Source organism: Lepisma saccharinum, chromosome 3 (assembly GCF_977018435.1).
Source record: "Lepisma saccharinum chromosome 3, izLepSacc3.1, whole genome shotgun sequence".
NCBI lineage: Eukaryota > Metazoa > Arthropoda > Insecta > Zygentoma > Lepismatidae > Lepisma > Lepisma saccharinum.
In genome coordinates this window covers 121,303,598-121,325,569 of record NC_139231.1, presented here as the reverse complement: position 1 = coordinate 121,325,569, position 21,972 = coordinate 121,303,598, and the positions used below count along the sequence as shown (strand labels likewise).

The 21,972-nt window shown below is 37.8% G+C and overlaps 1 protein-coding gene across 3 annotated transcripts in view; it reads right to left on the bottom strand.

The window, feature by feature from the left end:
- The window catches only part of LOC145985379 (uncharacterized), a 160,434-nt gene that overhangs the window by 39,034 nt on the left and 99,428 nt on the right, over positions 1-21,972 (bottom strand). For all 3 annotated transcript variants that reach the window (XM_083119338.1, XM_083119340.1, XM_083119339.1), the window contains exon 3: positions 14,275-14,385. In XM_083119338.1, the coding sequence (XP_082975464.1) occupies positions 14,275-14,385 (111 nt within the window). The remainder of the gene's footprint in view (positions 1-14,274; positions 14,386-21,972) is intronic.

Sequence of the window (21,972 nt, the reverse complement as noted above, 5' to 3'; positions counted from 1 at the left end):
TAACAAGTTAGAAACGTTTTTCTCTCCTTCGAAGTAATGCCCAAGACAAACAATTTCCTTAATTGCGTGTTAAATTCAGCGACGGAGTTCCAACAAGCCAAAGTTGTTCGCAAGGAGGAGAAACCATGATTGAATCGGTTCCCTTTGATCTCTCCGCGGATGCTCGGACTCACTTAGCGTGTTTATCTTGTCATTCAACTGATCCTTTGAGTTCGTCAGTAGTCCTTGTCTTTTGAGCATAGAAACACGACGGTTGGTACTTGGACATTGTGAAGCTGCATGCACCTCGCATTCTACTATTCCTTCCTAATTGCAGACCAACTGTAAAAGGTACCTTACAATCTCTTTTCCTTCCCGACTCTCTGGTGACGTGGAATAGTTCAATGTTCAATACAGAATGTCCCAAAATAGTGTTTACGTTCTTTGAATGTTAATAACAGAGAGACTATTAAAGGTAACTTGACTGGGCTTTTTGTCTTTGAAGCTGCAATATCTCCATTGTGTGTGTGTGTGAACATGTGGAGGCGTTCTGGTTTTAGTTCCATCATAGCCCACCAGGCGGTAGGCATTTGTGTACCCAAAGTGGCAGAGGTGAGCAATTTTTCTTTTAAGCAATTTAAGAAGCGTCAAATAACCACCCAGATCTCCCAATATAACACCGTTAGATCTCTACCTCTGGGAAACTGAATAACTATGTGTACCCCACAAAGCCATGGTCACTGAATGACATGAAACATGCGATTGACAATACCTGTGCTTCCCTTCCTGTGGAAACCATATCTGCTGTTCGTTGATTTGTCGATCTTTTCTATAGCATTGCAGGCAAAGTACTGCTGTCATTGAACATCTATAACTTTAAGGCATGTGACACGCAAAAAAGTTCATACTTGCTGTTCATACTAGTGTTCCCATTATTAACGTTCAAAGAGTGTAAACACTATTTTGGGGGTCATTCTGTATGTATACACTTTGCAATGGTTATGAAAAACTAAATATGCTGACCAAGGCAGTAATTTATTTTATTAAAAACATAAACTAAACGTAACGTTTCAACCTTCTAGCAAGGTCTTCATCAGACTCTGTATCAAGTACAAAAGTAACAAGATACAAAAACAGGGCATTATATATACACAAACATTACTCCCTCCAGACTATTTAGAAAGTTGTTTGGAACTTTCTAGCAGGTGACTTTCACTTTCCAACTTTACTTTCACCTAAAAGGCTAAACACAATTACTTCCATATAGAATGTGGTTGGACTTTTAATCTCACGCTCTTTTCCCTTCATTTTTCTTCCTTCTCCTCTCCTCTTTCTCTCTTGTCCTCTCCACTCTTTCTAACATCTTCTTCCATTCTTTGTTTAACTTCAATCCCCCATTCCAGTTCATTGTGTCTTCTTCACCTTTCTTCTCTATTTCCTTGGCTTCCTTCCATTTTCTCACTAGCATTCTCTTCTCCCTTCCTATCTGCTTAGCCTCATCCCACTCTATGTCATGTCCTGTTTCTCTCGTGTGTTTAAATATTGCATTTCTTTCTCTCTTAAGTCGTACATCATCCCTATGTTGTTTCAACCTGTCTTTCAGCCTCTTTTTCGTTTCTCCTATGTACACACTCTGACATTCTTTACATTTCACTTCGTAGATAATCCCTTCCTCTTCCTCATAATCATGGAAACAAGGCTTAATGGTGTTATAATTTGCAATGGTGTGTTTTACTAGTATTGCGGAGAACTTCGTGATAAAACACTAACGTAGCTACGCAGGATTTGTGGTCAGGGGGTTATTACGAGTTAAAATAAATATCACAAATCACAAGCACATGAAACAAGCGGTAATAAACAACCGAATGCATACAAACGAAATAATGATCTGAATTCCACGGTATAGTTTTCCGCGGGTTTTCCTTTATGTACGGATTCGGTCGCTCCACCTGGGCGCGTTTTCCGTGGTGTATGAATCACGGCAGTAGTTAAATTCATATTAGAAGAGGTTGGATATGTTTTACTGACATGATAACATAATATGCATTGCTATTTAGTAATGCATGTTTCTGGGAAGCATACTGTACTGTAGGCAAATCTATATTCATCTTTGAATCTGATATCAGTCAGTACAATGTATGCATGTCAATCTTATCGTTGCCCAGGCTGGCCTAGGACTATGATAAAATTCAAGTACAGTGGACTCTTATCAATTCGAACTCCAAGCGGCTACGAAAAATATTCGAATTAACCAGAATATAATAAAAAAAAAACAAATAATACGCAAACAGTACACCTTACCTTACAACTGCTATGTTTTATCCATATCTCCATCCAGGAACAGTACACTTATTGGAATATTCGCATCATGTGATTGTTTTTCATTCTTTTTCATTCCTCTTTCTACCTCTCTTAAGCACTTCAACTTTCTTATCTAATGTTAAGCTACTGTACGCACCACGTTTCGACATTGTTACTCCACTAAAACACACAGACGAATGACTGTCCGGCTATCCGCCATCCTCTCAACTTGTTTCTGAGAGGGTGAAGGTCACATTCCTACAAACAAAAGCTCTGGGGATTCCCGCTGCCCTCTCTTATCTGACTTCGGCACATCTGTTAACCATAAAAACAACCTTTTCATGAAGAAAAGGGGAACGAGTCATCTGTTGGAATTTCTTATGTAGCAACCACTTTGGTCTTTCTTGGAAAAATGTATGTTAAATTATTGGAAACCTGACTTCGAATTATCAAAATTTAACCTTCAAAATTCGAATTTAGTAGTCATTTTTAACATTGTTTTAGATATTTTTAACATTGTTTTAGATAGGGGTTTCAAGGGGAGTGTGCTTTTCTTCGAATTATCCAAGTTCGAATTAAAGAGAGCGCACTGTATAATTCTCGGTTTTCAAGGCGAACTTTCCAAAAATTCAAGGGTACAAGCAGATGCTTTCTCCATTTGAACCTTACGTATTACCACCTCTCACCACCCAGCCACCCACATATATACACAAATAATTAACAATATAATGTGTCTGTGTGATTCCAATGTATCCAAAAATTATAATTCAATTTAATTAAACGGTATATATACTATTTAAAATATTGAATTTAACATGCGCAGTTTACGTTTGCCATTTCACATACTCAGACTCAAAAATCTCTATAACCGATTTCAACATCTTTCCGACTTTCACAGCCCCAACAGCAGATCGCGCGAAAGGTCTCTGCTCTCCATTCCACTCCACAAATCCAACTTTTATGTAAATTCTTTTACTGTTACCTCAGCAGGCCTTTGGAACAAGTTGCCACCTCATATTCATGTTTCTTCCTCAATTGTGACGTTCAAAAAATTGTTAAATTACACATATTATATAACGAAAATTAAATGTTTGACTTCCCAAATAAAGTGGCGGGTGCAGAGAATGATAGAATGACGTAAGGCACAAAAATGATTTAACGTAATAGTTAAGATGAATTATCGTCAAAGTATACCGTTTTGGACTGTGTCTAAGTAAGTGTAATGTTATGTATTTGCTTGTACGTGCGTGTGTGTACATGTGTGTATGTGTAAGGGCAAGAATATGTATGTGTGAGTTCGATGTGTGTGCCCGTATCTATAGGTTAGATATCCATTCTTATATGTATTTTTCTTGTATTTTTTATATTCCTCTGTAATTTTGATATATTTTATTCTTTCTATCTTTTTTTAATATTTCAATATTCCACATTCAAAAAGTTTTATAAACGTGGTCAAGTGGAAGAAAAGGCTCCACAGCCTTAACTTCGCCATGTAAAAGAAGACGAAAATAAATAAATAAAATAAATAAATACATACCTACAATCGCAAGTCACAAATGTTACGGGATAATCTAATTCTACGAGAATTTTGTTTTTATTTTCCACGCAACTTCGTTTCACCTTCCTCGATAAAAAAAAACTAAACTGTGAAAAAAAATTCCTCCGGGTATTTGTAAAAGTATGAATTCTTTTGGATTATTAAAAGTTGTAATTTTTCACGTCTACAAAGAAAAAATCACGTAGAATTCACACATATTTCCACGAGCCAAAACTTCACGCATAATTCCATGAATTCAAGGAATTTCCAGTGAGTAGCTCACCTGTGCTAACCATTCCGCCACAAAGGTCAATATACCTCTGGAGATCTGTAGAATTGTACTTCTCATGCAGAAGTTTTACAAAATCGTGTCCACATGAAATTTTTGATGAATCACTTCTAAGAGTTGTTTGAAGACAGAATAATTTAACTGGCAATGATGGACGAATAGAGTAGAAGGTCTAAATATGGGCGAAGGTTTAAATATGGGTTTTGGACTTATCAGCGCTCCCGGGTGCTGCAGCCTGGCAGAGGCTATTGGAACTGGTTATCTGTTAAGGACAAAGGTTGCGGCGTCAATTCGCAAGAGAAAGTGGTGGTTAGTTTCGGCCTTGGACGCTGTTATAGAATTGCGACCTCCGAAAACTTTTGCAGGTATGTTTTAACTCAGTGTTTTCTGAATTCTCATCTGCTTTGTATAGGTTATGATATTAGCGGTACATAGAACAAATGTGGGCTTTTATAATGCCATGATTTGTTTGTGAAATATGTACCACAGAGAGCGAAAATAAATTGAAGAAGAAAAATACCGTGATGGTCTAAATATGGACTATGACATGATGTCTAATGTTGAGATCACATTTTCAACAAATATTTGGATGTTTTTCTTAATTTAGATTTTTCCCATTCCGCGTGATTTTCAAAACAACAGATTATTCATAAATATGAATTTTATAATGTTTTAGCTATAAATGACTGTTTTTTAAATTGTAATAGCTTTTTGTGATATTGCCACTACTAGCCCATATTTTGACCATAATTTTGAAATACACCATTTTACAATTTTTTGGAAATTGCTTCTTTTTTTAAAAAAAAATGAGACCTATACTTTAGCATGCTATTACATTTAAGTATATATTTCATAGATATGCATTTTAAAGGCAGGTTCTTGATATTTTATTTTTCCTCCGAAAATGACAACATAAAAAGGGGGACCCATATTTAAACCTTTTCCTCTATCTGATTCAAAATATTTCTGTAATTTTGCTATCATGCGTTGGGTTTGGAATGCAGTGGTGGTTAAGCAAGCAAATCTGGTTTGAGGTCCCCAAAAGTAAATAATAATTTCATTCAATTCACGGATTTTTCGTCCCTTCCTCCGCCGTGTTGGAATTCTAGTAATACCCTTTTCACGTCTTAACTCATATGTACGGACCTACAGTACAATCTCAACTAGTAGTCCCATAGGGATGAAACACTCGCTCTTAGAAAGAAGTTAATGTTTACTTCACGGTATGGAGCATGAAGTTATTGACCGAAAATACCGCGTGTTAGTCAACTGAAAATGAATCACAAATCCTTTCACCTAACAATATTAAATGGTCTCTTCTTCTCTGTTCTGCGGCACTGGACAAATTACTACGTCTATTGTTTTACATATACCTATTTGAGTATGTAAAGCTTGCCATCTTCGCTTTATAGATCCAGCACTGATGAGGATGAGTTGTGACATGATGAAGTTGATGAAGAGATACTCACAAAGAACACCCATTTCTAAGCCACGATTCGAACACAGAACCCTTGGAGTCGCAACGCTCTGGGCTAACCCCTTCCGCGCAGAGGTCGGCTGTAGTTCCTAGATGTTTCTAGAGATTTCGATAGATCACGCTGTATCGACAATTCACGCAAACGTTTATGCGATAAAAAAGGATAGTATTCGGAAGACGCACGAACCTGGAACCTCCTGATTACAAGGCGACACCATTATACACCATCGGGGAGGTCCACGCTCCCACCTTAAAGTGCAGGTGCAGCCTTTATTAATCTATTTGAGCATAAAGTGTGATCAAACAATCTTTTTATTACTTGTTCATTTTTACAAATACATACATTTGCTAGCTTCCGAGGTATCGAAACGCACATTGGTAGGTGAAACACTGCATCAAATTTCATCTATATATACGTATATCCCTCATAGTTCCTCACATAGCAAAGGTAATTTACGCACACGTACAAACGAGAGAGAAACTTTAAAAAATGTGATACTTCCACTGAGAAGCCGCCGAATTTGAGCGTTCAGGAAAGTGAATTTTCCCCAGCCTTCCTTGGGAATTACCTAACAGCAGTGTTATTTCAAGAGTTCTGGCAACACCCTCAATAAATCACGTGCTAAATTTGTGTAACGCATCAAATATATGGGCGAGAGGGATTAAGAGAAATCCCATCCTTCACTCCCCTGCAAGTAGGTATTTCCCAGAATACATACATACCTTTCAGGTACCATTAAATCTGGCACACATACTGCCAGGTGGAAGAAGAAAACGTTCGGTTCCTCGTGGAAAATATAGGGACGCATGCGCAATGCGTGTACACGTGCAGGGTTGCCAACTGCAGACAAATTATCATGCTCGCATATGCTTTTAAGCAATACATATAAACTTAATGTGGCCTTAGAGACAAGGTTGCATTGTGGGAGAAGCGAGCCAAGAAAAAATTAAAAATACATTTATTTTCAAATGACAATATTTATTAAGCAGGGTGCCTTACTTTCACATGGAGCCATAATTTTTAGTAAGGTTTTATGGTATTCCTATTCAGTCATTCGTACAGGCTCTCTTTGATTTTTGATTTTGATTTGATTTTGAATTTAAAATTTTGGGTGCGTCAGCACTTAGGCTATTTTGCACCCGTCAAACTAAAATGTAACTACATAATAACATAGATGTAACGTTGGGAGACTAAAATATTCTGACTTAGGTTAACAGAACTAAAATAAACGTAACTAATGTCGTGTAGTAACTAAAATATTAAAATATTCTGACTTTGGTTAAAACCTGAGACTGTAAAGAGGCACTCAGCACACATAAGGACAAGACACAGGACAACACACAGAATTATACTAGCCAGGACCAGTCGCCAGAGCCTCGTTCGTCTATGTGTACTACGTGGAAGTGAGGTTGACAATTGGGCGTACTACGTGGAAGATCAGGGCCTCCACGATGGCGCAGTGTTAGCGTCATCGACTTATAATCAAGGGTTCCCGGGTTCGATTCCCGGTGGAGTCACATAGTGGTTCGGATTCCACTTTAACTGTAGGTCCAGTCCCGATTAGCCTTACTGTGCATAAATTGGACTTAAAACAACAAATCAATCCAATCCAATACGTGGAAGATCGCACCTTACACCGCAGGCTCTCTTTGAATTGTTGGGACAAATATTACCGGTTTGTTGGTTGAGTTGGTGTTTTAAGTCCACTTTATGCACATATAGGCTAATCGGGACTGGGCCTACAGTTTAAAGTGGGATCCTAATTACTGTACAATGTGCCTCCACCAGGTATCGAACCCGGAACCCTTGACTGCAAGGCGACGACGTTACGACCACGCCAATGGGGAGGCCGTAAGAGCTCTCTGGAGAGTTGAAGTTGCTGAGTGTTAGAAAGACCCACAATATCTCTGTAGCCGATTCCAACATCTTTCAGACTTTCACAACCTCTTCATTCGTCTCCACAAATCCAACTTTTATGCCAATTATTTTACTGTTACCACAGCAGGCCTTTGGAACAAGTTGCCACCTGAAATTCATGCCTCTTCCTCAATTCTGACGTTGAAAACACTATTAAAATTACATCTATTAAATAATAAAAATTAAAACTTTGACTTCCAAACTAAGTACTAGGTGCAGCGGATGACACGAAAGTAAGGCATAGGAATAAAAATCATTATACATTACAAATACATTTGTTATTGTTGACTAGCAAGTAGTAATATATTATCACGAAGACAGAGTTGAATAACTGTTTCCTGAAGTTTATATTTCTAAATTATTATTGTTATTATTATTTACTATCTTAATATAGTTGCAATTAAGGCAAGTATTTTCTAAGCAATGTGAATGTAAATAATATCATGATGCCATCTATCGTTAAGAAATATATCGAAAAATTAGTTCTAAGGACAATGAGATGTATGGATAGTAAGAAAGTATATTTTCCCTTCGATGATTGGAGTGTCAAGAATTAACACTGTAGAAGACCTGATATGGTTTCAAATTTCATGCTGTATTATGAAATGTAGAAGCAAATGTTTGAATACATGAGAAAACATCAGACATTTTGGAAATACGTAATAAGATACTCTTGAAGTTCGCGCATGATGCTGAAGCTAGGAGTGTGTTTAATAAAAAGGAAAACCGAGGATTAGACCAAATGCAAGATAAATTCCGAACAAATCTAGATTTACATAATATAATTTCTAGTCGTAACAATGAGTATGATTTTAATTATACACAAACACACACATACACACACCACCGTGATCACGTCGGTTGTACACACAGAACTCAAATCGTGTCAATTGACACATATATATATATTTTGATTTCAATAACACGTTAACGTGCATAAACTTCAAATGATGCACCTTGTAGTGTGTCAAAATACACATAGGAATGTATTAAAGGATATTTGGAAGATCAGACAAGATCGAAGATAACAAACTTTCACTTTTAATGCATCAATTGACACAGCTAAATGTGTAATTTTATTATCTTCGAAATAATCTTGTCTGATCTTCCAAATTGATGCATTTTAGTGCATCACACGGAACTTCATCTCATAAAAATACCCTTTAATACATTCCTATGTGTATTTTGACACACTAAACGGTGCATCATTTGCAGTTTATGCACGTTAACGTGTTATTGAAATCAAAATATATATATGTGGGTCAATTGACACGTTTGGGTTATGTGTGTAGGTCAAACTGGTAGGACGGAGATGCGAGTTTGATTCCCGGAGTGAGTAATTTCAGGTGAGAATTTTTCCATAAAAATCCCTGAATGGAGCGGCTCGCCCGGACTCGCCCAGGTGGGGGCAACCCCGGAGGGTGTTGTTGATTACATCATCTTCACAAGTGGTGGATATTGTGAATATGTTTGGCCCTTACTCCACATTTCCAGATATACCTTCAAGACATGTTGCCATGCGCGGGGGTAGCTATATACTATATGTATATATATGTATGTATGTATGTATATGTGTGCATATATATATATGGAAGGAAAATGCGTGGAGGGGTGCGTACATATTGTCCACAATACCATCAAAATGGAAACTTTTTTAACTGAAATATGCGGGATGTAAATGTTTAAGAACCGGATTCAAAGTGTCTTAACTTTGTCTTGGATCACATGGTGCAATGCAACGACTGTATTATGCTCACGTTTATATTTTGGAAAGGAATTCCTTCTCGAGGGTTTGCAACACTGTACTTAAAAGAACCAAGGTCGGTTGGAGTGATAAGGGACACCTCGATGGTGCATTCCGTAAAACAATATCTCGATCCCTACGTTCGATAATTTGTCAGTTTCTCAAACGCTTCCCACCTTCCACTCATCTTCACTTCTCTCCCTTCTTCGCCGTGAAGATGAAGAGAACGAAGAAGAAGGCGTTGCCTCCTCGCCACTCTCTCCGCTCTGGTCAAGCCGAGACGGGAAATCTCCTCGGTCTAAAACGGGGCTCGGCCCAGGCTATTTTTAACGGGCTGTTTAACCACAGGCGTACAGAAAGCTACTAGCATGCTGTGTCTTCCCGCTCTTTGTTTCTTTTCTCTTTCGCTTCTTGCTTTCCTTTATCCCACTTTCCGCACCTGGAGTATCTCAGGATTCATCTCCCGCATACCAGTGAGATGCTTTCCTTTCCTTCACTTCGGAGGAGACCGGCGGTATCTGTCTCCATATAGAAGGAGCAACGTTAGTGGTTGCGGAAGCCTAATTGTCTCCCGATTTCTCTCTCTCGTCGTCTCCGGGGACAGCATCCCGTGAAGAGATGTGGGAATGCTCGATTTGGTTTGACTGCTACAGGCGTTGTCTGAGGGCCGGAATTTTTTTGTAGGCAAAACATGCGATATGTATATATAAATATGTAGGACAAATTGCTGAAATATGTAAAAAAAATATGTACACTCACCGGCAATACAATAACCGGGCGGGTTAGCGCTATGCTAAATAGTGCGCTCGTAGAGTGAAGTCTTGATAAGTGCATTTCTCTGTGTTATGGGGCAAAAGGCAACTTAGAGCATGTGTTCTTGGATCTGTAATGGAAAGATGTACGTATATACGGAGTAGGGGAGGTATGTGTAAATAAACTGTACATACAAGAGAACTCAGAGAGACGTTATTCCTGACAACAACACACACTGAAATATGTAAAAATATGTTAGAATATTAAAATATCTATGTGTTTTCTTTCGAATCCAGGCAAGGATGTTCTTTATGAGTGTCCCTTCATCAATTTCATCACATCATCACTCATCCTCATCTTCGCGATTGGATAAAAGAGGCATAAAAGCTAAGTAAAGCAAATCAATCAATCATATCTTGTTGTGACAGTTATTTCGTTCACGAGGACTTTGTTTCATAAAAAGCTTTTTAATTGGTCCATGTTTAATAACACCTCGGTTGTGGACTCATCTTCCCATCTCTTCAAGGCTCGGTATTCGAGTCCCAATCTGGGTTCCTTCATGAATTATTAGCAGGCTTTCCCGAAATCGTAATCAAGATGACCCGAGTTTGATCCCCGTCGGGGTTACATTGTGTGGTTCGGATTCATTTCAAACTGTATCCAATCTCCATTAGCCTGAGCATGAACGGAAGTTAAAACAAACTTGCCAATCATTTCGTCCCGATTAGCTGGAAGTATCAGAAGTTGCAACGTAATATAGAAATAATACATATATACAGCATAGGCGTTTAATCTAGGCTAGATAGGCTATCTATGAAGCCTGGAACTTAGAGGGTAAAGCACAGAAGAAAAATTGATTAGAAATTTTGAACAAAATGGTTCCTTTCCATAAAATAATGTGATTCTGGAGTTGGCAACATGATTCCTTCAGAGCTTGCAACCTTGAGGCGGTTGGCATGGCAAAACGGTTTCCTTGAAGACCACTTTACACGGACCTAGTCTTCTTCCTTTCTCCAGATCTTGCACGCAGCATATACCACTGATATACTAGTATATCCGGATATACTTGATTCCAAAGCAACAGCGTTGAACAATTGCAGTTCGATATTTGGACAGAGAGACAAGGAGTGATGGATATTTTATCTGCCGTCTTTGCCAAGATTTTCTAGGGGAAAATAACGCCAAGAACATGAAACTGGATTAATTTTTAAATGTCCAATTGTTTTCATGATAACAAAATTGATATCTCCTCGTGTAATGGGAAAGTGTAGCAATATAAATACAAAGAGAAAGTTCAAACTGATTAACTCGCTAGAGCAGGTGAAGGTGGCAGGAGTGTTCATCTTAATAAAAATAACCAAATATTTCCCAAATAAATTCTCAAAAATTGCTCATTTTGCGCAATTTTATAAAATATATGTGTGTTGTTATTTTCTCATTTTGTGGGGTGTAAGGGGTACCTTCCACGTAGGCGCCCAAAAGTCAACCTCACTTCCACGTAGTGTACCCTGGACTAAATACTAACGAGGCTCTGGCGACTGGCACTATGGCCAGTATAATTTTGTGTGTGTTGTCCTGTTTTTTGTCGTTTTGTGCGTTGAGTGCCCGTTTACAGCCTCAGCTTTTAACATAAGTCAGAAGATTTTAAGATTTTTAATTATGCAACGTTAGAGTTGTTATTTGTAATGGTAAGGGGCTGGCCCCCGTATAATGTGACGGGAGCAAAATAGCCTAAGTGCTGAATTTTGAATTCAAATTCTAGTCAAAAATTCTCATTTTGTAGAAGCTGCAGCATCAAAGAATGAAGTCTGATATTGTGCTAAAGAATAAAATACCCTACTGTACAATATGAGTACCGACTCATTACACATAGCTTGTTGCATTTTATAAATAATGACAGTTGCAATATCTGGTTAGTAATTTAAAAAAAAATAATAACTCAATATCAAAGACTATCTTCTGTCTCACAAAATATAAAATTGTTTACTTCCTTTTATAATAACTTTAGGCAGCTTTGAGATGCAAGCGACACGCAAGGCGTTTCACACCAGAGCGGCAAGCGGCACGGGCACCTTCAGTTTGTAGAAAGGAATTCACTACGCATGCGCGATCAGACCGAACCAACATGTGAGGAAAATTGTGACACCGTCAAGAAGGGTTGAAAGTTTATTTAAGCATATTTGCATTAACTACAATGTACTGATCTAACATCCGAATGATGGCACTCTGGCATCATTGAACATAGCTATGACGTCATTAATGCGCCATTTTGTCTACTATCGGATTAAAAATTATATACATTCGAGTTTGGACTCCAATTAAAAATTAACCAGTAGACCTACAAAAAAACGAGTTACATCAAGATTTAGCTTAATTAATTCTGCGTTAATCTATGCTAACCAAGTTTTCTTCGAGTATGCCTTATATCTTTTATCGTCGTGAGAACAAAGAAAGGGCCGGGTTTGTTCTTAGTTTTTGCAAACGATCGCTATCTTTGAAATTCTGTAAATCAAATTAGTTTTTGCAAACGATCGCTATGTTTGAAATTCTGTAAATCAAAAACGAGTTCTCTGATCGTTATGAAATTTTAGTAGGGTGTAGACAGAAAGGTTTTAAACACAATTATTAATTTTCAGGTTTTCAAAATTTCTAAAAAAAAGTTTTTAGCAATTTAAGGAACAATGTTTTCTTAGCATTGGATAGTCCTACAAATACAATGTTGGTCTTGTTTTGAAGCTCCTTGCATCTGTTTTTAAAATCCATTATCATTGCGAAACCGATTTTATACAGATTTTTATTCAGCGGAGTAAAGCTGTACGTGGAACGTGACACTACGACACACAACGATGTTCGTTGAACCGCGGAAACTGCCGGCGGGCGCTGCGAGAATTTCAAAGATAGCGACCGCTTGCAAATAATTTTCAAACTGCTGAATACCAAATTACTTTAGTAAAGTTGAAGCCATGAAATAAACGCTAAGTGTAGTCTATTAATTGAATCTAGTGCTTTGCATGGAATTGATGTCACTAGATTATTTGCTTATGTTATTATATAGTGCCTCTAAATCTATACACAGGCGCAAACGTTAATGTTGGAATTGTTAACAACCTCGTGGCTCTCATTTCATAATGTGATTTCTCTTACAATTTGCCATTTATATTATTTCTATTAAAATGATAAATGATTTATGTTGTTTTAAACCCGGGTTCGCTTATCATCAAAGGTAGATTTTTGTACAGTGCAGTACCAACTAGTGTATACCTAGAATTACACATTTCTATTTTTAATAGAAATGTAATGGTTTTGAGTGAAACTACTTGATATTAAATCTCTTCTCTTGCGAAGAAGAAAAAATGTAAGACGTTTTTAGAAATTAGCGGGTCAAATTGAAAATGCATTGATTTTGGTTTGATTTGGTGTTTTAAGTCCACTTTGTGCACAGTAAGGCTAATCGGGACTGGACCTACAGTTTAAAGTGGGATCCGAACCACTATGTTCCTCCACCGGGGATTGAAAATGCATGTCGTATGCACTTTCAACATTTCTTGTATTCGAGAATAGGCTATGCATAGTTATACAAGATTTTTTTTAAAAAAAGTTACACTGTCAAAATGCGGATTCGAACACGCACACACATGTTGAAGCTTCATTAGTAACTACAAAATAAAAATAATAACTTCTTTACCGGGCTCGAACACGCATCCATCAGAACGTGAAGCCGTAACACTGACCACTTTTATTTTTTTATTAAAAGAAATACTCCTATTCGGTGGTATCTCCCGTCATTCACACTATTTCTGAACATTCATACACATCAAAGTTTCTCGGTTTTTTCATTTACAGACAACACGAACATCCATGTTCTACCGGGACCCCTGGCTTCGTAGAGCGCTGTGCTAACCACTCCGCCACGGAGGTCGACATTTCGCCACTCATCTATAGCTCCTACTGGTACTAGCTACGTGAGTATTTACATGTACTTATAATGTAATTTGCGATTGTTTCATCACGGGCGACTTGTACCTCTTCTCGCTCATTTTCTGTCAGATGTAGTTAATTTTTCAGACCGCTATAATTTTTAACCTCCTCAAGAGAATGTCTTACTTTCAAAAAACTTGAGGTGGTACTGGTGTGTTCATGCGTAGATCTGGCAACATGGCACTCGGTTGCTATGACAAACGGTGCTGCCATCTGTTATCTAAAAGTTGCTGCAAAATTGCCTTTAGTTCCCCCTTAAGAAAATAAAATTAAAAGTGGTTTGTCTGAGGGATCTTACCTTTCTCCTTATCGCCGTCTTTCTTCCCCGCGTCGAAGAAACCTGTTGTTAAAGCTTTCCTTTTCAGCAAGTACGCCCTCCTCTTTGGCTTATGCACCACAGACACAGTATCTGAAAGAAGAAAAGCGAATAAGCAAATATATTCTAAACATGCACATTTCAGGAATTACACACTCATTCGGGAATCTGTGGAGCAATGCCGGGCATATCGGTAGAGAAGAGGAGAATGCGAGTGGGCGGAACAAAGCAGTGAGCGATGTTGCAAACGGCTGCAACGGCAATGGCGTTTTCCCCTCCATGCACTCACTTTTCCTTCCATGCGTTCGTTGGTCGAGCCCTCTCGAGTCACTACTTGCGCAGAGAACTTGCTTTCGTTCGCTTGCTCCAGAGATTCCCGGGACAGAATGTACAGTCACCGGCAATAAAATGGGCCACCTAGATCCTGAGGTGATCGCTTCCCTGCAATGTGTTATGTGTGTTGCCTAACTCTACGGCGTTAAGTGGATTCTAATAGCAAATTTTCAATGGCAACTTCTACCACTGCCATAGATTTAGGCAACATACATAACGCCTTGCAGCAAAGCGAGCATTTCAGGATCTAGGTGTCCAATGTTTCTTGCCGGTGACTGTACTGTGTGTACAGAATGGATATATCAACAAACTATAACATATAGAACTGTTTTGATATTATCAATTATCTTGGAAGCGAGAAACCACCAGTATAATAATTTTAATGTTCGAGGACCTGAAATTACCAAATACTCGTCAATTACAACAAAACGTAACCCTAACCGTCCGTTATGGCTAAACATCTGCACCACGACTCGTGACCGCCCCTCTCGAGTGAGGTTTTAATGCACCCCTCATCAGGCACTGAAGGTGTGAATGATGGGATAATACATTTGAGGAAGACCGCTGACGCTTACTTATATTACCTTGCAACTTTCCAGGCGCTAATTTAACGACGGAAATAAACTGTGTTATCACTTAACCCTTTGGATACAGTTAAAGTAGGATGTTAAAATTCGACGAAATATACAAGTTATGAAATTAAAATGTAATGTGTTCTGATTGATTTACTCGCAGTTAATTGATACCAACTGATCTATCGATAGTAGTGTATATTAGCCGGTTCTACGCCATACTTGGTACGAGCCCTTTTTTCCCTCTTTTTTTATCAATCGAATATCAGTTTTTGACATATTTTGACAATTTTATGTCGATGTTTTAGCGTTTAGCGATGTTTTAGTGAAATTTCCCTTTTTTCCCACTCGTACTTGGTACGAATGCCACGATCTTACGTGATATAACTTAACCTATCTTTTTTTCTTACGATTTTTCAATTTTTTTTACGATCCTAAGTGATATAACTTAACCTATCATTTTTTTTAATTTACGATCTTTTTCGCACCGAACTAACCTACAAGGGACTCTGTTTTGTTTTAATATTTCAGTATTTTAAGTTTTTTTCACATATTTTTTATATAACCTAAAATGTGTTGGATGTTGATTTTTTTTTAGTATGTGGCAATTTTTTTATGTATTTTAAAACTGTTCCGTCACCCTCTCGTTCTTCACGTCGTACGCGAAGGACTTCTCTGCAATCAGGATGACGCTGCACACGGTATCATCGGGCAGCGCGTCGTGGAACTCGCACACGACCTTGAGGTTGGTGCGATCGTTGACCACCACCTGCTTCCGCTTCGTCGTGTTGATGACGAACATGGGTCTGCGTGCTTTGAATTCGCTGGGTGCGTAGTACATGTCCACGTTTCCCTCGGTCACGCGCTTGTAAGCGGTGTAAGCTTCGTAAAGTTTGAGGTAATCATCTTTGCTCATGTCGAGGTTGTAATTCTCGCGCGGGAACACTTCGTTCCTGCCATTCTTGAGATAAACGTTCTTGATCTTGCAGTCGTCGAATTTGCAAACAGATTCTTGCTAAGTCTTACCGTTTCCAAGATAACCCCACTTCCGGTCGCCATTTTGGATTTCCGAACATAGGTTCTATTCATATTTTACTCACATATAGGTGTACGTGATGAATCCGCAAACAGATTTTTCCTAAGTCTTACCGTTTCCAAGATAACCCCACTTCCGGTCGCCATTTTGGATTTCCGAGCATAGGTTCTATTCATATTTTACTCACATATAGGTGTACATGATGAATCCGCAAACAGATTTTTCCTAAGTCTTACCGTTTCCAAGATAACCCCACTTCCGGTCGCCATTTTGGATTTCCGAACATAGGTTCTATTCATATTTTACTCACATATAGGTGTACATGATGAATCCGCAAACAGATTTTTCCTAAGTCTTACCGTTTCCAAGATAACCCCACTTCCGGTCGCCATTTTCGATTTCCGAGCATAGGTTCTATTCATATTTTACTCACATATAGGTGTACATGATGAATCCGCAAACAGATTTTTCCTAAGTCATGAATTGGAGGATTCTATGACAACCAATATTAATTCTCGTAAGAGAACAGAAAACACACACAAAAAGAAAACAATACTGTGGTCACTACAACAAATAGTCTTCTTCAACCCCAATCCAACAACCCAAAAATCATCATCCTAATTAGAACCATGTAACTATCTGCCATCTGTTAGAGGTTTTGTGAACTAAGTGGTGCTTTGTTTGTGTGTAAAAAAAAATGCAATGCTTTTTGCACTTGGTTATCATCACCTAACATGTTATTAATTGTTTTTTTAAAATTAATTACAACTGAAAACTAATAATTAATATTATCTAAAGTTACTAATTAATATTATACATCTAATTGATATATTTTTTTGTTCTTGTTGCTAGTGTTGGGTAATTATAGTTGTTGCAAAATATAGCTCTCGCGTATGACAGTTTCTGAGTTTTGTTGGGTATATAAGGACATTTTTACACAACCCTTTTCGGTTCTCCTCCGTAGCTGTGCGTGTTAAGGCGTTCACTCGTTCTTGTCATTGTTCGTTCTACGTGTGGCCTATAGGTTCGAATCCGGTCGTGGTCGAAAGTTTTTCAGCGTGTCTAGGAGTCTTTAACAGTGTGTATATTTACTTCTCTGTGTTGAGTCTACGGATTCTGAACGGGGTTGTTTAATGTATATGTTGTTCTTGAGATATATATATATATATATATGGTGTTCATGTATGTATCCAAAGCACATTGGAAACAATATTCGATCATTAGCTGCGTTCAACCACTGCTGCGGTGGAGTGACCACCCCCTGTCCCCGGGGTCCTACTGAACTGTCTCGGATTTTGAGTTTTGTAATTACCCCGAGAAATTCTATATAAAATAACATACCTGGAAATTATATTCACGTTAAGTTGAATTTTGATTTTTGTAATCGCCCCGAGAAAATTCTATGTAAAATAACATACCTGGAAATTATATTCACGTTAAGTTGAATTTTGATTTTTTTTGTAATCACCCCGAGAAATTCTATATAAATAACATACCTGAAATTCTATTCAGAGTAGATTGAATTCTTGAGTTTTGTATTCACACCCAAGAAATTCTATATTGATTTACTCGCAGTTAATTGATACCAACTGATCTATCGATATTTCTATAAACTACTAGAGCAGCAAAACAACGGAATGTGCGAATTAGAAAATGCACTGAACACAATGTTATTCAGTCAAGCACGGATCTTTCTTGACACGAAATATTGGTGAGTCCGCCTGCAATATGAAAATGCAGTATCGGCGATTGTGTGCAAAAACGGGGAAAGAAGCAAGAACATTGAGAGGCCATAGTGCTGGAGCGGAAAAAGTGACAAAAGTAGGTGGGCAGGGGAGTTTACAGTAGTTTGACTCTTTAGGAGAAAGGGGGAATGTTTCCTCCTTGTTTCTAGAATTTTTTTTCGACCCACGTTTGCAGGTCCAGCGGGCCAAGCACTCGGGTAACTGCCACCACCCATTACGGCCCCACCGAATCGCCGCCACTGTGCAAATGATTATTATTCACATATAACGGTCATGCGATGACAATTATCTGTAATGTAGTGTAATATGATCTCACCTATAGGTACTAAAGTTAAAAAATATACTCAATTTCACATATTTTCAGCAACCCTTAGAATTCTTATACAAAGCTACGTTGCCAAAAAAAAAAGGTACGAGCTGCGACATAGATGATCCATAGCAACTTTTTCTAAGATATTGTTTATTGCTCACTAGATGTCGCGATAATCTTTTCCTCTAAACTACATAATAATTACCATTATCTTCTGTTTGATATTCATATTGTTTACTAGCTTAGTGAACTTTAAAATGGCTGTAACACCATGTAACACATTTTTCAGAAATGCTGAGCGTATTTCATTCAGTATCAAGGTTATACAATTATTTTGTAGGTGAAATATAACATAAAAGGTAAATATACCATCTTCTTGGAAGACTAGTAAAGAGAAAACGTACCACACATGCTAAGACGAAGTCAGTCAAATATTAAATTATTTTTAATCATTGTACAGTCATCGACAAAGATAATAGTAGGTAAATTATCCATCGTTATTTTCATTACTTTTTTATTCCAGATCCTGTGTTGTTTAAAGGAATGGAATTTGGTTGATTCGAAACGGGTATTGGCCTCTATTGATTGACGTTTTTATTTCAAATCCTTACTATCACGATGTGGAAAACGAACTGAATGAAAATACAGATGGACAATTCGCCTGCTGTTTCACTTGCCGTTGTGTGTACGAATACATGCCTAATAACTGTAATAATCTTATGCTATTTGTTGCTGGGAATAAGGAAGAGGGAATCATTTAGACCAGTGGATCTCAAACTTATTTCTCATTTTACCCTTTCGTCGTAACTAAACGTCTAATGTATTCTCCGAATAAAGGGTTTTGTGGATTTTTTTGGCTGTTTAATTGGTGCAGCGGGCGTCTTTGATATGTTGGAGGCGTGTATCTGCAATAGAGCACAATGGCTTTCGGGCTGTGTGTGAAAAGATGGTGAACAAATAAAAATTAGAATCCTACGCTTATAATTTTTTATTTGGTGTTCCTACGTTTACAACCTTTATCATTAGTTACAAAAATCAAAATGTGAAACACATGTATGCCAAGAAGTATGCAAAAACTTTAATTTTCATATATGTTTCCATAGTTACTGAAAAAATTAAGAACAAAAGTAAGTTTGTAAACGTGAAGCACAATTTTGGAGTTTTTATTGTAAATCCTCAGACTTTCTAGTGAGAAGGATATGAGTGCATAGCCGGACACAGTTTCTAGATGTCTTGTTGTGCACTTGAAACTTTGAAGCAGAGATTCTGCTACAAATTTAACCTATTATAGGTTTCGAACGAGTATATGTATAGTGGAAATGTTTGAAGTGTAGTGTCTGGTTTCATACAAGGTGTGCGAGAGTACGTGCAAAGAAGAAAGTATTTTACTGTGATAAATATGAACCAATATAACCTGCACCGATGATTACATAAACTTAATAATTTATTCTTGTCAAGTAATTTTATGAGAGCTTACTTATTTTCTTTTTACAATATATTAATATGTAACAAGCATTTATTGCATTCTATGTTGTAAATAAAGTTCCATTACTGAATCACACTTAACGGTCCTGCATGTTTTTAATGTTACGATTTATAAGACTGCTGGTACAATTTATAGTACATGCTCATAAATTGTACCACTTTGCATCTTCACACTTTTTCCGTCACAGCCTTTAAACCCAAATATATTAATTGTTTACAATTTATATATACGTGCCTCCATAACCGGGCTACTGTATGGTATATGTAATTGCATTTTGTTAATCTGTTACAATCTCCATGAAAATCTGAAAAATTCTGAAAGTGGTACAATTTATGAACGATTGATTGATTTGGTGTTTCAAATCCACTTTATGCACAGTAAGGCTAATCGGGACCGGGCTTACAGTTTAAAGTGGGATCCGAACCACTATGTGCTTCCAGTGCAATTTATGAGACCTTACCCTAAGGGCACGAAAGCCCTGCGTGGACTTTGCTACAAAGAAATAAACCAGGACTGTGTGGTTCAGTAGCCAGACTGCCTGCACGAATGAATACATCTGAATGTCTTCCCAAAAGGTTACCGCCTCCCCCCCCCACACACACACACAAAAATTGTATTGGCAGACATTTTTCTGGCTCATCTATTTCAACTTTAACCTTTTGAAATTCATGGTCCAACATCCTCACTCCATGAAAGACAAATAATCCGCAAATCTAGTTTTTCTGTCGAAGGAGGTTTGAGGCAGGAAACCTGTGTCATGTCCAGAAATGTCATAACAGGAGGATGTGACTGTAGGGAGGGGACTCTATCATAGGCGTGAGCATGGGGGGAAAGTGGGGGAAGTTCCCCTCCTAATAATCTCACTTAGAATTTGGAATCTTATTACTGTTATTAAACAATATTATGCTTTTTAAAAGCATTAAGTGTTTTCAAGCAGACGAAAGTTATAGCACCTACGAAGGGAGAGGAGGAAGGTGCATTATTTCCTATGAAATTGAACTATTAACGTTTTGTTCTAAATTTCTTGTTATTCACACTCCCGCACACTTTATTCGTTAGTTGTATTACATCTATGTGTTCGGAGAATAAATTGCAAATACATTGTAAATCAGTAGCGGAGATTGGGTGACAAATGAGGGGGGGCAAGGACAGTTTACTTTTGCTTTGTAGATAATACTTAATATTAAAAGGCCATAGTGCGGGAGCAACTGCCACTCGGCGTTGCTATTGGAAATGAATAAATTAAGTGCATTTATTTGAAATTTGCTGTACGAAACCATGTTTATATGTAGAATAGTTTCCGAACCACAGAGAGGGGAAATAAGGGGCTCAATGAACATTGGTGCCACGAAAGTTTGAATTGTTCTAATTTAGTGATTTCCGGCAGGTCAGGGCACTTTATATGCACCCTGTTCCATACCCATCAATGCAATAAAACAGTAAGATGAAATTAGGCTTTTCTCCCTCCGGTTGAACTTTCGTAATGGCTTTTGCCCCCCCCTCCCTAATCAGAGGGTCTGTGCACGCCTATGGACTATATCTCTTTTGTTATAATTAGCCAGTGCTATATTTTATCATTTTTGGTACATGACGTCTTATGTTTTACGAGATATATCTCTCATACTCCGTCGTGAATTTCAAGACAGGAAAACACTGACACTGGATTAATAAGCTAATTGTAAACTGTGAAGATAATATACGTGTAATTGTAATTTAACGTCGCTTTTCTGACACTTTGGCTAATCGCGACGATGAGTATGAGTTGAGATTAGATAAAATTGATGAAGGGACAGTCACAAAGAACATCCATGAACAGCCATAAATTTTAATAAATTTTACAGTAAATTTCTATTTCTAATTCTGTTCATTATTCTTGCCTCCAGAGAGGGTTTCAGTCGGTTAACTTTAAATATTAAACATATTCAACCATCAACGAGATCTCGCGGAAGACATCGACCCTGAGCAATCCCAGTCACCTAGCGACCCGTTCGTTTGCAATGCGTAACATATTGTCATTCAGGACTGAGAACATAAATGGCCAAAGAATAAGGAGTACGACATTATGAGTGAGACAAAGGAGTGTACTTAAACCTTCCTCTTTCCCCCAGAACTAGAAATAACAGAAAAACGTAAGCATGAAGCAGAACTTTGAATAATGGAACTATATAACACACGTTCTACTTCGAATATTCAATATA